General features: G+C 36.7%; 1 protein-coding gene across 2 annotated transcripts in view; it reads right to left on the bottom strand.

Moving 5' to 3' along the window:
• The window catches only part of SHANK2 (SH3 and multiple ankyrin repeat domains 2), a gene marked incomplete at both ends in the record, with an annotated part of 309,427 nt that overhangs the window by 118,074 nt on the left and 174,573 nt on the right, over positions 1–16,780 (bottom strand). For both annotated transcript variants that reach the window (XM_084263484.1, XM_084263485.1), the window contains 2 exons: positions 11,581–11,705; positions 13,327–13,409. In XM_084263484.1, the coding sequence (XP_084119610.1) occupies positions 11,581–11,705; positions 13,327–13,409 (208 nt within the window). The remainder of the gene's footprint in view (positions 1–11,580; positions 11,706–13,326; positions 13,410–16,780) is intronic.

Raw genomic sequence — 16,780 nt, 5'->3', positions numbered from 1 at the left:
CTATACAAAATGATGAAACTTAAATTGTGGTGAAAAAAAAACCAAAACACAAGCCCCGACCCTAAAGCAAAAAAAAAAAAAAAAAAAAAATCCCCCAACAAATCATTTGTATTTTTCATTAAGAACTTTTGAAGACAGAAATACCAGTCAAAACCAGCCAATATGAGAAATTAGCCAATAATACTAACAGACTCAACAAGCCTGTCTGCAAAAAAAATAAAGCTTAATACTGAGCTATTGCTCAGTGTCAACCTGAAATATGAACACAATCTAGCATTAGGTTAAGTATGATATATATTGCTCCCTGTTGCTAGAGACCAATAAAACCAAGATTTAACAAAACACAACTACAAGATTTCAATACAAGGTTGACAACTAGACATCTATGTATTTTTTCTTACTTTACAGATTTAAACCAAAACATATTTAAAGATGAAAATTAAAAGTTTTCTTTTTAAATGGGTTTTAATTTTTATAAGAGAATGACAGGAAAAATCATTAATACTGCAAGTACAAAACCAGAAGGATTTTAAGTTTAAAAGCTGGAACCACTGGAAATGACTGGAAAGTGATTCACGGCAAGCAAACATGCTTGTTTATTTTTCACACTTCTGAAAGTACTGGGGCTTTAATCCCACCTAGTGCATTAGAGAAGTATGTGAGATCCAAACTGTATTCATCACTTTGGAAGAACATTCTGGCTGTATTCTTTTCCCTTGAGCTATAGGCTAGACATTTTAGACAACGCTGCTCTAGCATGTTAACTTAGTCTAGGTACCTTAACCAGTAATCTAAGCAATACAGCAATGGAGCAAACTGACAACGAGATGCACCTGCTCTGTATTTTAGTGAAAAATTAATTAGGAGGAAAAAAGTCAACTACCACACCATACCCTGTATTAGCAAATGTTTCAGCAATCTAAAGTAGTTCAACCACAGTTACACAGCCTTCCTAATTGAGACTATATTAAATTAGGAAGAAATACCTAAAGATAAAAGTTTACAACCTCTCTTCTAATCACAATTTTCCTGAGTAAAGCCATCTGTGAATACACATCATGTTGGCTGAAGGATAGGACAAATTTCCTTCACCTGCTTCTGCATCAGCTGTTTAAATTCAGACTGGTTTCTATGACAGTTTGAATTCAAGTACATAAACTTCTACTATGAGCAAGTGAGCAAAAACCACTCCCTGATTTTGTTCCTCTGACTGAGACACAGAAGTGATAACCCTGCAAGTGGGTAACACTAGAATCTTCCTTCATCTAGTTTAGGATACCTCAATCCTGTAAATAAACAAACTTTTCTAAAAAAGTGGATTTGCACAATCATGCCAATTTCAAATCATGCCAATTTGAAAGTCAATGCTTAGAATGGGATCATGCATCTACCAAAAACTGTCATCATGCCACTGATCTGGTGTTTATTATGAGTAACACTGTTGAAAACTCTCTGGGTGGATAATTGCCTAGCAGCATTGTTTTTTGCAGTTAAGATCATCACTGAAAAAAATATGTATTAGACAACTTTTACACCTCACTACATCAAAAGAGCTTTAGAAAAAAATTTAATTTGGTTTAGCGACAATAATTTTTACAATAAAAGGAGCAAAACTGAGTACACAAAACTACTTAAAATACTGTGTGAGACATAAGCAATTTCCTTAAGTTCAGAGCCCCAAAAGAGAAACATCTTGTTTCAATACTGAGGTTCTAATGCCTTCACAGGCAGAAGAGGACTGATGCAGATCATGGCTTATCTAGAGAAAAACCACCTCAATGAATGTGCTACACAAGCACTGCACAAGACAGCAGTACAGCCAATGGGAGCTGGGCCCACACTGTAAGACAGAAGCAAAAGGACTAAAGAACTGAACAGCACTTCTGAAGAGCTTCATACGGAATAGGGAGAAGCAATGGGAAAAAAAGTTGCAGAAGAACGAGATTTGGGAATGAGTAATCTCTGTCTTTGATTCTTGGGCAATAGATGCCTACATCATCTCCAACTCTGAAGAATCACCAGTTTGTTAGATGTAAACTTGATTTCTATTAAAGTATCTCAAACAGATTCTAAAAAGTGCACAGGGAATTATGGAAACCAAATACCTACTCACAGATAAAACACAGCTTAAATTCAATTCCCAGTATGTACATTATTTGTAAAAGCCAGCTCCATAATAGGCACAGTCAATAAAGCACATTTAGATACAAAAAACCTAACAGAAACTAAGAAAATGCTTACAATAAATGTTTTTTCTGGTCATTTCAAAACAGTTCTCTCTTTAATTTAGGAAAGTGAGTCATAATAACCCTCAGTGTAAATAAATATACCAAATGCACTGTTAACAACTTACAAGTCTGTCAACAATGACTACTGCCTCACACAAATCTATCTAGTTCTGAAAAGCCAAACCACAGGCTGATTCCATTAAAAGCAACAACAGTGGTTCAAAGCCTGTTACAAGAACAATTTGAAAAGAAAGAATTATAATAAAAATACTAGTGAGATTATATTGTGAATTAGAAAGAAAGGAAAAAAAAGGATTCTTGGATCCCGCAGTGTAAATTTCTTTAAAAGAAAAACCAACACAGTCAATGCAGGACTTTGGTATCCACCTCATAGACCTGCTTTTGGGAGCTTTATCCTGTGCAACCTGCTTTGTGAACCTGCTTTAGCAGTGGGGTTGGACTAGATGATCTCCAGAAGGCCTCTTCCAACCCCAAATGCTCTGTGAATCCAGGATGTGCACACACCCTCACCTGTTTAGGCATGTAGGCTGGCATCCAGCATATGCAAGGTTCCAACATTTTGTTATATAACATCAGTGCAAGCCCAAGCCAAGTCATTATAAAAAGGCTTTCCTGCCATCTTTAATGCTAGTTCTTTAGCAACTATTGAACTAGTAATTCTTGATGAAGTTGACTCATTCTGCCCAGGACTGTCATGATTCTCCCTAAACCTCCCTATTCCAGTGAGTATCTAAACAACTGTTCAGAATCAACCCTTTTTGTTACAGGTTGTAAACAAACTCTTCCACGACTTCGCCTTTCTGTACATAGATGCTTTATTTTTCTCTTCATCAGCAAATAAAGATACATTTAGCTCCTATTACCCTATTCACCTATTCCTGAAAAACTCCATTAAACATCTGACATATTAGCTAGGACTCTTTTCAGTGCTCTGATCAGCAAAGCCTTCAGAGACCTTCAAGTTCAACCACATTCGGCACATCATGAAAGAAAAGTTGCGATTTGCCATAAAGATCATCCAGTTCCTGTTTTGAAAACTGACAGTAAAAACTCTCTACCACAGTCAGAATGTTTTTATAACAAGCAAAAACTTTGTACCTCAAGGTGAAGACAAGTGGAACTCCAGTTCCCCAAATTACTGCCAGAATACATGAAGCAAAAATGAAGCAGTGGAGATAAAGGATTATTATCCTCTATTGTTACATACAAGAGCCTCTGAAAAGATTCATATCAATGTTACAATATGATATAAAATGTTATTTATAATCTGATTGATTTAAAGTGTATTTCAATTTCCTTATTAGATAAATTTGATGAGTCCCACAGTCACAAGCCATAGAAAATTCTTTGAACATAGCAGAGCACAAGGCAGGCATTCCTCAGAAAGCCATCATTACCTTCCCTCTCACTGGCCTGCATAGTTGTACGGTAACTTCAGAGGAGCACAGCAGCAGCTGAAAGGGATGGCCACCCATTTACTGGCATTAAGCTTAGCATACCTCTAACACTGAATGTTCCCCTCTATTAAAATCAGCAAGCTTTTCACTAGATTTCTTGTCAAACTATGTTACCTTGTGTGTCCTGGTGTCCTGGTTTGATCCCTATTTATTTCTGTAATAGAAGATAGACCCCTATACTATTCGTAGATACCCTACTGTTGTGTAGGGACCCCTTTTAGGCTAAGAAGTAGGTTAGAAGTTTGTGATTCTTTTTTCTTTATATCTATAGCCACAGCAAGGGGGAAAAAGGAATAGAGAAGGAAGCCTTCTGCTTTTTTAAGTAATTAATGGATTAAATCTGAACCTATGGCCAATCTTTCTACAGAGGATGCATGCTGGGAATTGAATGCTGAAGAAACAATAATTAGAAGAATGGATAGCTTCTGCTAGGTCAGATTTAAAAGTTCAAAATTTCCCTAAATCTAGAGTGGTTCTGCAGTTACTAGCATGCCCACAAAAGCGGTGGGGAGCCTGTTCTGTATACCAACATGAAGTGATTTATCTAACCCCTTAGAAGCATCTAAACCAGTTTAGGAACCCCACCCACAGTATAGGTTAAAAGATTATGATTTTTAGGAAAACCTACTGAGAAAACTAAATTAATAGACTATGTGTCAGGTTCTAGAGTTTTCATTTGCTTTTTCAGATTCAGAGATAATAGCAAAGATAGATGTGTACAGTTGGTGACTGAAAATGAAGCTAGTGCATTAGAAAACTAGAGATTTTGTGCAGGGGGGAGGAACAGGAATAGAGGGTAAGGTATTACCCATGAAGCATGCGACTTTCAGATGTCAAGCACCGTCCTTTTAACCTCTGGACAGACTAGTGGTTCACGAAACACAACTAGTGGGTGAACTTAGCTTTTCAGCATCCCACAAATTGACTGCCAGTCTCAGAAGAAGAAAAAGAAAACTGGGAATAAAGAAAACCTGTCTGTGCACATGTAGCTCCATGTTACAGTGTTTCTCCTGCTTTTAAGCTGTTTATACCTCTCAAAAAAAGGAAGAATCAAAAAAAGAAAAAGAAAAAATCCAGGTATTAGATTGGTTCTGCTGCACCACTAAACAACAGGAATTTCTCATTTAATTCTCCAATATTTATTTAAAAGAATCCATCTGTTTTCCTTCACCTGTAATTTTGCAGGTTTGTAGCAACATCCCACAATTAAAAGAAATTTCTCCCCTAAAATACAAGTACTGTTTCTCATAAAACTCCATTCCAGTAACCAGGTTTCCATAGTATCAAGAGACTAAAAAAAGCTTACAGGCTTCAGAGAAATTAATTTTAATATAATGTCTTCTGGATATCTCCAAACTATACCTTAAAGATGGTGTTTATTCGTATGGTGTTATTAGCCTTAGTACCTAACCTCCACACCTGAGAGCTAGAAATGGAAGAGTTGTATCATTCTTGCAGTATTTGAACAGAGGATGGATGGAAGTCTGCAAGAGCAAAGACTACCCATAGCTGTGCTTTATGTGAAGCACTGGGTGGCCACTGGATGGTTTCTAGGGGGCCAAGAACTGTCCATTCATAATAATCAGCTTATCTTTAAACAAATTTGCTATTTTTAGAGGACGTTGTAGTAGGAAGTCAGGGAAATACTGGCTTTCATGTTCGCAAGAAGTCAAAAAGCTCCCTATGGATAGCTCCACGCTCCCCACACAGTCCCATGAGCTTCAGAAGAATCCTTCAGAATAGAAATGTTAGCAAACTTCTCCAAAAAACAATGACATCTAGGTCAAAATGCCTTAATAGTGATAATGGAGAATTAAATAGGCACAGAACTAGTTCTGATGGCTGCTGCCATTATCACCAAAATTCCTTCTCACAAAAAGCATAAAAATCAGTTCTCAGTGTCAAACTCATAGTTGTAACATTTCTGGGAGATCAGATAAATACCACCATTTCCTCCTGCACCCTGGGCTTAAAAGCCCAGCATACACCTCACATAGCATCGAGGCTAAAGGAAAGCGCTTCCCAGTTTTGCTCGCAGCCAGGTTTTGTATGTCTGACAACAGCAAAGTGATTTCATTTTTCTCTGCTCTTTAGTCGCATTTCAGAGTATATTATTTGCTTAGGCGTGAATAACTAGGCTCTTGTAAGAACCAAATTCTTTTTTTGCCGGCCCGTTTCCATCTATGCTGAAAAGGTAACAGGCTTCTTAATGTATTTTTAGAATTAAACAAGATTGGTCCATCTTTTTATGATCACACTGAGCACAATTGGAATACCATCACTTCCTACAGGTTAGAGGCTGCATTTAAACAGATAAAAAGAGGAATCCAAAATAGTTGTCATTTTTCTACAGTGCTTCTGTGCAGATCCAAAGCACTTTGAAGGCACAATGATTTCATTCAGCTGCCATCGCCCACTAAAAACATAAATTAAGGAAAAAAAGACCAAACCACCACCCCTCAAACTCAAACCCTCGCTCACTGAGTTTAAGTGGAAAGAAAGCAAAATAATTTTCCATCAAATGAAAAATTAATCAGCTTGGTCAGAGACTGCGTAGACACACCAGACTGTTCAACATTTGTACCAGAGCAAGCTGCTTTTTTCCCAAGAGCCCACTGTCCCACTTCTCCAATACACGTGTACGTTAGGCTTACGCAGAGGAATTTCTAAATCAAAACAGGAAGAAAGTTTCCTTTGTATTCTGACAACTTTCATTTTAAGAATTGTCAGGGGCATGCTTGTGCTTAATAGACATCACATTCAGATGTCACCAAAAGGATTATGACTAACTGGTAAACAGAAATTAGCTTTTTTCTTCTACAGTTGGTTTGAACCAAACTATGCATGAATTAAATACACAGATTTAAAAAACACTGGTGTCCAGGCTAGGTGTGCAAGATATGCTCTACCTCAGACTTGGAGGTTAGTGCAAGCCCTGCTACCCTCACAATAACCATATACAGCCCCCCCTCTCCCCCTCCAAACATTCAGTATATATATTACAGATATTCAAATGTTCAGAAAACAACTGCAAAAATTGCAATGTGATAAACCATTGTCTTATGAATATACTATCAAAGCCTCAGTTTGTTTCTGAAGGAGGAAAAAAAAAATCATGATCCCCATGTAGCTGCCTGGAAAAAAAAAATCAGATTTATATCTGGTGGCTGAAGCTAGTGAAGTTCTCACTAGAAATAAGAGAAAACTCAGCCATGGGGTAATTAATGATTACCTAAGGATGGAAAGGTTTCTCTATTGCTAAAGGATTTAAATCAGTAACAGATGGCTTTGTAAAACCACTAATTCATCGAGCCACTGAATACAAATGTAAGGCATAACATTGCCATGCTTGCCAAAAATATTCCTGATGATAGTCTAAATTGCAACAAAAAAGGTTAAAAGCTTGCTTTCCAGATCAGTTTTGAAGTTTGTATGCAGTGTTTACTGGAATAAAAAAAAAATCTAGCCCATTGCTATGTACCAACATAAAGCTACTGTGTTTTAAAAACATATTCCAGATAGTTCAAATCTTTCCCCAAATGCTTATTGCTATTTCCTACATACAGCCAGAGGACAGGTATCTTTATTTAATACAATTAAAAAATAATGCTGTCTGGAATAAAATCACATCTATTTTCCACGTGTGACTACTTAATAGTTTGCACTAGTGAATTCTATAAGCTCTTGAGGATAAAGAAATACAGGAAGTTATACTAGAGGACATTTTGCATGTTTTAGTACAAGTATCAACTCAACTGTTCTGCACCAAAATGATGAGATTTCTTCTATTACCATTTCTGGCTTTGATCCTCAAATCAGACTTCAAATTTTGCCTTTTTTTTTTTTGTTGTTGGTGTGTTTGTTTTTAAAATGGATAATATGCTGGTTTTATCTAGTTTACATTTAAACCAGCAAGTAAATAAGCAGCCATCCTATTCTGAAGACAATAGCATTTCAATTTATCTGGAAAAAATAAGTAATTTTATGGCACAATAATGCAAATTGCAATGCCTCATTTAGAGAATAAACGCATTATTCCGGTAAAGCACTGCAGAAGTAGTTTCTAAGTATTGATATTACACCATTATTGTTTTATATGTGAGATGCTCTGTGGCAGATGAAAATCCCTATGCATCATATCATGCAACACCCTCAAAGCAGCTGCACGCTCATAGGTACAACAGTAATTATTAATATTCCACTGGATTTTAATTTAGAAAGATCCTACTATACTAAAACAACCAATAGACTATGCTAAGGTAAAAACCCCTTCCACTTTAGCATATCTCTTTATTTAAAGATGGCTATACTTGTATAGATATCAAAGTAAATTGTGAAGGAAAACACAACTCAATAGCCCAAGAATTCTGTAAGTCACGTTATGTTATAAGGCAGCACTCTGCATGGCTGTATTCAAGGGTTCCTCTACTTATGCTTAGTTTGACTATTGCACTAAATAAAGGTAAGGAAGGGTTAAGGAGAGAAAGATTATTCATAACGAAGAGATTTAGAATCAGACCTAATACATTTATTTCCTGCAAATATTTCAAGTAAGAAATCAAATCAGATTATAGTTTGAATTTTTCTGATCAACAATTTATAAACTTGATCAGGTATACTATAGAAATCCAGTCACTGATGAATTAACAATGACCTACAGTGGCTTTCAAATTGGTGGATACATTAATGATGGTTGCAGGGTTTTTAATCCCTTTCTAATGGAAACTGTAATATATTTTGGTTGGGTAGCATTTGCACTAAGGTGTTGCTTCACTTTTATTTGTCTTTCAAATCAGGTCAATAACAAGATCCAAGAAAGTATCAGTCAAAAATGTGAAAAACAGCAATTAGGGCAGTTACAACAACTAAGTTACAACTGGTGCTACTGGTACAGCAGTTATAACAACCAAGCCATAGCCATACTTCATTTCTTACTGTTATCAAAGCTATGAAAAATCACATGAAACAGCAGCCATGGAATTGTTTATGACAATCCACATATAGTAACAGCTGTCTCTACCTGTTTCAGCTTTCCCAAAACATTTTATTTGTGGTTCATCCAGAAGAGCCACTACACATATTGCAATTTTTATATGATGGGGTTTGAAGCAAGGAGAAAAAACATATGTTGTTAGAAATTTCCATGGAGTTTGTGAACATTATTTCCACAGGTTAAGTTTAACATCAAGCTCTGAAGTCTCATGTTAGAATTAATTGTACAGGCTGGACAAATCAGTATCACTTAGCTTTTCAGACACGCTGCAAACCTGATAAAAATTCAGTCAAATGAAAGCGTGTCAGCCCTGTTCCAGCTAATACCTATTCTGTTTACCTGTTGAAGCAAGACAATACCTTTTCTTCCTTTTCTGTATAGATCTTTTTTTTGTTGTGCTCAACATGCATCAGCCTCATTGTTGAACTACTTTAGTAGCACACTCAGTAGCTGTTGAAGTTTCACCCCCTTCAGAAGTCTCAGCGACCATAATTACACATGAAGAAATTATGCCATCTCTTCACCTGCTCTCACACTTCCAAAAAACCAATCCATCTTCCTGTCTTTCCATAGTGAGGAGTAAGGGAAAAGGTTCCCCTTATCTCCATGACCCCAAGCCACCAAACCTCCTCAAGCAAGAGCAAAACATCTGCTCTCTCTCTTGCATTTTGCCCTCTGCCAAACCGGACTCTCACTTCCCTAAAGCCTGATGCATACTGCAAGTGTTATAAATGGGACTAATTAGGATCCTAGTTGCCCATTAACTCTTTTATTATTCATGTGACATTTATGATAAATGCCTTATATTACTTACAAATGGTTGAGGTGGCACTTAGACACAGCAGCATAAACTTCAGAGTCATGGGAGAAATCATTTAACAGTAAGACCGACTAACTACACCAGCTCTGATCACTGCTTGCTGCAATAGTACATTGAACTCTTCTTGGTTCAACACAAGAAATAAAATAGCTTGGCATGCCTGAATGTGCAGGTGGACGAGTCTTTTATATTACAGAACTGGTATCTTTTGCATCCATGCAAATACCTTCAAGGATGGCTTTCTATAGCTAGGGACAATTGTGCACTGCACATGTAGTTCATATAATAGAAAAAACCCTGCCTTTCTCCAAGACAAAAGTCTTTAGCAACAGGAAAGTTGTGATTTCTCAGGATTATCATATCCTCTTAGTTCAACTGCAAAATTCAGAACAGAACAACCCCAATGAACATAAATTACACAGAAACAGGTTTGATTTGCATGTAACAACTGCTTCCTTCAGCATTAATTACAAATATGCTGGACTGTGTAGAATATGGATTAATGTCCTGAATCAGCAATGTATGTGCATGTTTAACTTCTAAGCTAAGTCTAGGATTAAATTGTCTGGACAATTAATTATAATGCTCTTTCATTTGCTAGAAAACCAGTTAAGGTTTGTGTAGAACCTTTTACACCCCTTCAGAGATCTTAAAAAAAAAAAATCCACATGCATAGTTATCATTCTGTAATCCTCTTCATTAAATTATACATTATTCACCATCAAATCTATCTGTGAAATCAGCCAGTACACATTATTCCTACTGACTTCCTACAGATGAAAAGCCTAATGAGAAATCAACTTCTAAAAATAAAGCATTGTTTAAAAAAAAACCCCAAGCAACCAAAAAAATCCCCCAACTTAACATCAATAATCAGAGCTTTCATAGCATCCTTGCACAGAATACGTACCAGTAGAATTTGTAAGATATGGTTTAATAGTTTGCTAAATGCTTATTCTTAAATAAAGAAACTGTAAGAAAAATGTACTTTGAAGGCATAGATAAAAATGAACATCTTTTTACAATCTATGACTGCAAAGCCTGTTCCTTTATGCTTACAATGAGAAGAGGTGCAACTATCTAAATTCAATCACCATGGAAGTTCAATGCACACAGCAAATAAAAGCTTCGTATTACATCCTCTCCCAAACTTAAAGGCCAGCTCTGCAGAAATAAATGTTGTAGTACCAGTAAATACTTTTTACCAACACATACATGGGCCTGAAGAAATAAAAATAAAATAAAATCAATAGATCTTAAAGACAAGACTTGGTCGATCCATTCTGGAGGATCTATATTCAAATACCTAGTTTCACAAAATCACAGCATCACTTTGATGCTCATGGAAAGGTTGAGGGGGAGAAAGAAATCCCAAAGCATGGTTTTGTTACAAACTGCCCAGTAACACTAGAAAGGAAAACCAACTATTTCAACAAAGCCTTAAATTCCAACCTAAAATCCTCCAAAATACAAAAATTAAGATTTTTTCAGTATTAATAATAAGAGTATTTAAACATACCCTTTTTATAAAGTAATCTGTATTGCAGTAACATCCACTGCTTATTTTTTGCATGACTGTATTTACAGTGCACTGTTGGAAATATTTAATTCCAAGCCAAAGTAATTGCTTTATTCTCCATGGTTTCTAAACAGCTCTAGACCACTGATATTTCTGACTGCAAAAATAGTTGCATAAAAAGTCATCAATTTTGGTGACTCCGTAAAAATATTTACAGAATTGATAGCCTAAACATTGAAATTCATCTAAATTTCAAGTCAATAATGCAAAGAAGACTAAACGCTCTCAAATTTCTCTGAGAGTGCATTCCCACAATGGCAAAGGGAACAAATAGAAAATTGCCAGCCAATCTGAACACTGTTCCTTTTAGCTGCTTTCCTAAATGCTGAATGAGATTTTAAAATGGATAAACTGAAGTGCATTATTGGTGTCGGTCCACCGAACTTGCTCTTCAGGAGCTTCACACAGTTTTCCCAAAGTAAATTCTACAAAGGGAACACCACTTTTTCCCCAATTGAGAATCAAATTTCAGGATCTCCTACCTCGATCAAAAAGTCTCCAGTTCTCAGGCCAGCTTGCCATGCTACTCCCCCTTCATCCACAGATTCCAAGTACTGCAAAGCAGGAAAGGCTGGAGTTGGGGTGAATTCTTCAATTGGTGTGTCAGCTTTAAAAATAAATACCACATTAAAAAAAAGAAAGTTATGGAGTGCTTTCAAATACCACTTGACTAAAGGCCTAACATAGGCCATTGAAATTGATGGTTAAAAAATGGTGGGTGCTATAAGTAAGAGGACTCTGCCTCGGAGGATATCTAGATGCTGGGAACAGAGTGCAATCTCTCTGCAATAGCAATCCACAGGTCTTAAATTCAGAGAGAAAAATACATGCTTCCTTACTGACACAAAACAAACCAAGATGTACGAGGCAATAGCTGGACTCTGAGTATTACAGCATATTCAGCATTAGTTCAAGTAACCCTTTTGTATGCCTAGCAAAATGCTTGTAACTCTGGCAACATCCAGCTAAAAACTGAATTAGGTACTGTAGCCAGAAGAGAGCATTCAGCTGAACTGGAGGAATGGGGTGGGTGGGAAAGGATGAAAAAAGATCAAACTGAATTTTTCTTTTAGGTTATAATGTGTATTACAAAGAACATAACAGAAGAAATCACTTTTTAGAGAAGGAGGCACAGTAGGCCCCCTGTAACAGCCCTCTCCCTCTCTGTCACGTACACATACAAGCAGAAAAGTCCTTGGCTCTTTCACCTGATGTGCCCTCATTGTTACAGAGAAAATCTGGGAACAATTTTTGGGCTTACACAGAGGGAATAATCCCTGCTCAAAGCACAGACAACTTGTGGCAGTGGGTTAACAAAAAGGTATCGCTCTCGTCTTTCCCAGTACAACTCCAACATTTTTTATTTAGGTAAAATTAGAATAGCTTTTACAACACTGAAAATCTATAGTAGCACTGGTTGAGGGGTGGGGGAACAGGGAGAGCAAAAATGATGTCCCAAGAATGAAGATATGGAATAATTTTCATGCTCAAGCAAGGCAAGGGAGAACCCATGTAAAATGAGGGGGAGCAAGAGACGGGACATACCATCATATATATATTTTTTTAAATACAAAAGGAGCGAACTGGACTGGAAGTTAAAGAGCAAAGCATTAAATAGAATGCTTTTTTTAACTCTTAGGAATGTGATTATTATAGATTTTAGTCTATGGAAAAGTAACATGCAGCTTAACATATGAACAGCTTTTAAAATGAGCACACTACAGGCCATGCAACATACGTGCAGCTTCTGAAGATATAAAAAAAGATCATATTTTCATACTAAAACTGCACCAATGTCACCTTGCAGAAGATCCACACCTATTTTAAACAAAACATCACTCTCTTGTCTATTTCTATTCGTAGACCTATTTAAATAGATTGATATTTGAAATAAAGAAGCAGGTTTTATAAGGAAAGCAGGTTTCCCGTAGTTAGGTAAACTGCATAACAAAAACTGATTAATGACAAAATACTACATATACCAACACAATAAAATTACAGACAAAACTTTCTCCCCCCAAAACGATTATACAGTGCTTCTCCCATGTAAAAATGCAAACTGCTTCAGAGAGAAGCCACTAAAATCCGTCTGAGTAGTATAGCATACAGAGAATCCTGTTGTCTAGCAACCAAGTGCACCAAGAATAATTCCTGCTTATATTCCGAGATGTATAAATTTCTTCATGCCAGTGCACATCACACACACATACACATACACAAGCACATACCTTTTGCCCCTCTGAGCACAAATCCAAATCCTTCATTGTCTTTTTTCTGCAGGACCACTGCCTTTTCTTCTATTATGCAGTCACTGTAGAGAGAATTCCGAGGATAGCGACCATTATTACATCCCTTCATCACCACTGTAGTAGCTGCTCCTCCAGTGTGCAGGTTCATCATCATCACAGCCCGTTAATCAAATAATATTGCAGTAACCAAGCATGGGAAAATATAGAACAAATAGCAGCAAGGGGAAGACAAAGACTGAGCTTAATGATAAAAGAGAACATGACAAAGCAACTTAAAGGGAATAAAAAAGACAGAGAGGAAAAAGAAGAAATCATGCATGGTGGTTTGTGTTCTATATGAATGACTGAATGAACATGTGATCATGTAATCTGTGGGCTAGCTAGGACTCTAAAAGGAAAAAAAGTAAGTGAACTGAACGACAGTATCATTAATAAACTCCTCAATCGTGGATGTACCAGATGCATCTTCTAGTGAAGCCAAAATGAAACCAACCAGAAGAAAAATGAGGCAGCATTTTAAATTTAAAGATAATAAATTATGATTTTATATTAGCTAACTAAAAGGCACAAATATATTCTGAAAGCTATGCCTTGCATCAAAAGCCCTTTTTCAATCCTATTGAATGTTGCATGCTGCAAGAATCCCACATGATCATCTGACAGCCTACAATGCTAACAACGTGCAGCTGCCTTGGCGTCATCAAGCACAAATTTCCACAGCATCAAGAATCTGCATAATTGAAATAGTAACAAGGCATGCACAATCAGGAAAACACATTTCTAAGGAATATTTCCCGTCTTCTGATAAACAGTTGATATTATAAAACAAGGAGATGCTGGAAAGGGCTATTTATGTAAGCACTATGTCCTTAAAGAGAAAGTAGCCTCAGGAATCTTACTGTCATTGGCTAAGAAAAAAGTAGTCAGTGGATGAAGAAAACGCTTAAAATCCACATTAAAATGGGACCTTTCTTATACAGGGAATGATCTGTGAAAATCCTTAGGCTGGAAAGTGCTTTTCATTAAACATTAAGTTACTAAAAATAAGCTCAAAGTAAAAAAAAAAAAAAAAAATAAAAAAAAAAGATTTGAAATGCTCTTTTAGGTATAAAACCATTACACAGCACAAGTTGAAGATATTCTGGAAGATATTCTGAATAAAGACAGTGTCAAAGGTTAAGTATTCGTGAATCGTAAACACTACAAAACACAGTGCTAGGCTGGCTTTAAAACACCAACAAGACTACTGAAGATAGACAGAAGTACAAGCAAGTTTTTTCTTCTTAATTTTTTTACTAGCCAGCTATTGTTACCAACTGGTCTTGGGCAGAATCTAGTCATCAAAACATTCCATGCAATAAGAGACTAAATCTCCTTCAGTGCCATTAATAACCCGGAAGGGGAGGAGGAAACTATTTAACAAAAAATTGGCATGACCTTTTTATTTAAAGCTCTGAACAAAGACAAGGCTGATGATATCAGAACACTAATGGACAGCCTCCAAACTCCAGTTCTTTCATGTGTCAGAGGCTATCCTTTGGGTGACTTTCCAATTAACCGAGGGATGAAACTTCATCTTACTGCTAAAGCAATGATGTAATTGCGCCTTCCAAACTATGAAGTATTTAAACATCACTGAATGGAGTAACACAGGATTTAAAACTACTGCAATAGTGACTTTCTGAGCAACAGATGATCTCCGTAAGTATTGACAGCTTTTGAATACAGTCTCTCAACTTACTAATATGTACCATAAAATTCAGACAATACTTTTTCTTACAATTAATACCCCCGCCACAAAAAGGATACAATAAGAAAATGTCTATTTCTTGAGAAAGCCACACTGTTGTTCAGGGATATGGGGTGGGATGGAACATGCGACCCGACAGCCCACACTAGTGCTCAATGTCATTATGTCACAGAAACTGACTGAACCTACAAGCAGACTAACTTATTTTCTTCACTTCACATTTAAAGGGGGGGTCCAAACTTACCCACTGAAGAATTATCAGTAAAGCTGTCTCCAGCCTTTTTCTTAATACATGATGAAATTAATAAAAACTATATCCTTCAAGTTTCCTTGTAAAAAATTAACAGCTTAATAAAAGTTAGTAAGGTACTTCTGAGAACCTAATCACAGGAAGTGTTTGGATCGAAGAACAATCCTCTCTTGTACTCAAACCCCACTTTCAATTCATTGATAGAAAGAATTCAGAAGCCTATTAGCTAGTTACATCATAAAACCTTGATCTGCTTCCTTCATTTCTGTTGGCAAAACAAAACAAATTTATATCATTCCTTAAAAAGTTGAAGGCTGATGTTCCGAAAGTAGTGCTCAGAAAACCTAGGATCAATTCACCTGATCGATGTTAGGCATCTACACCTAAAGAAAGTACACCTAAGGTCCTTTCACAATCAGCTAATGAAACGAACAGGCATTTTCAAGTTATACACTCTTCATCCTAATGTACAGGTCTCTGACTTGTAAGATTCAGAGTATGAAATCCAGCCATGCATTTCGTCTCATATACAGCACTTTTATTGCATAAACTACCTAGTTTTATACTTCAGTTTAGACATTGGAAGTGGGAATACAAATTTATGAGGAAGGACGGAAGGAAGGATGGAAGGATGGAAGGAAGGCAGGCCAATATGAGGTTTTGGTAACAAAATTATCTCTATTACTGGACCAGTACAGCTTACTAAGGTATTGTTCCAGCCACTTTTCATAAGGAAAACTCCACCACAGCCTGTAGAGCGAAAAAGTAGGTTTGAAACAATCAGATGTGTAGCTCTTTCTTATTCCCATATTAGGAGAAGGGGAGTTGCATTAATCTTACGGCATAAGCAGTTTAAAGTTATTTGAAGCAATCACAGAAAACAAATCAATTGTACACACACCCCAGTGCTGCAGAGCTAAGAATTAGCAGCAGGAAAAGGATGGAAAACAAACAGGCACATACAAAGGAGCTGAACTCACAACCTCCACCACCTTTCTTCCATCAAACTCACCTTGCATCCCTGAAACAAGGGGGCAGAAGAGGGGAAATGAAATTTAACCCCTGACTGTTTACAGTATTGCTTTTTGTTTGCTTTGACATGACAGGGTTCTCTTATCTCAACTGGACCTCCCTACTGAAGACATGCTGAAGGTCTGTTCACAATCTACCTGGTCTTGGCAGGCAAAGCAGTGCCAAATATACAAGTAGGTCAAAATTTCTCACAATGAGCCTCCTTGGCAGCATTTCTTTGATCCTGAAGGTGTTGTAAATACTTAGCAACGGAATGCACATAGGGTATAGCTACAAGTGACAAATAAAGTGACATTATTACATTACAAGTCCATTCAGAGGACTGAGCTCAAGCAAGAGGAAGAGGCATTTCTTCACAGATGCTTTGAATACAGTGTATGGCTCTATATGAGGCTAAACAG

This window comes from Gallinula chloropus (assembly GCF_964237585.1).
Source record: "Gallinula chloropus genome assembly, chromosome: 4".
Lineage (NCBI taxonomy): Eukaryota > Metazoa > Chordata > Aves > Gruiformes > Rallidae > Gallinula > Gallinula chloropus.
Note: the sequence above shows the minus strand (reverse complement) of the source record. Positions and strands in the feature narration are given on the sequence as shown.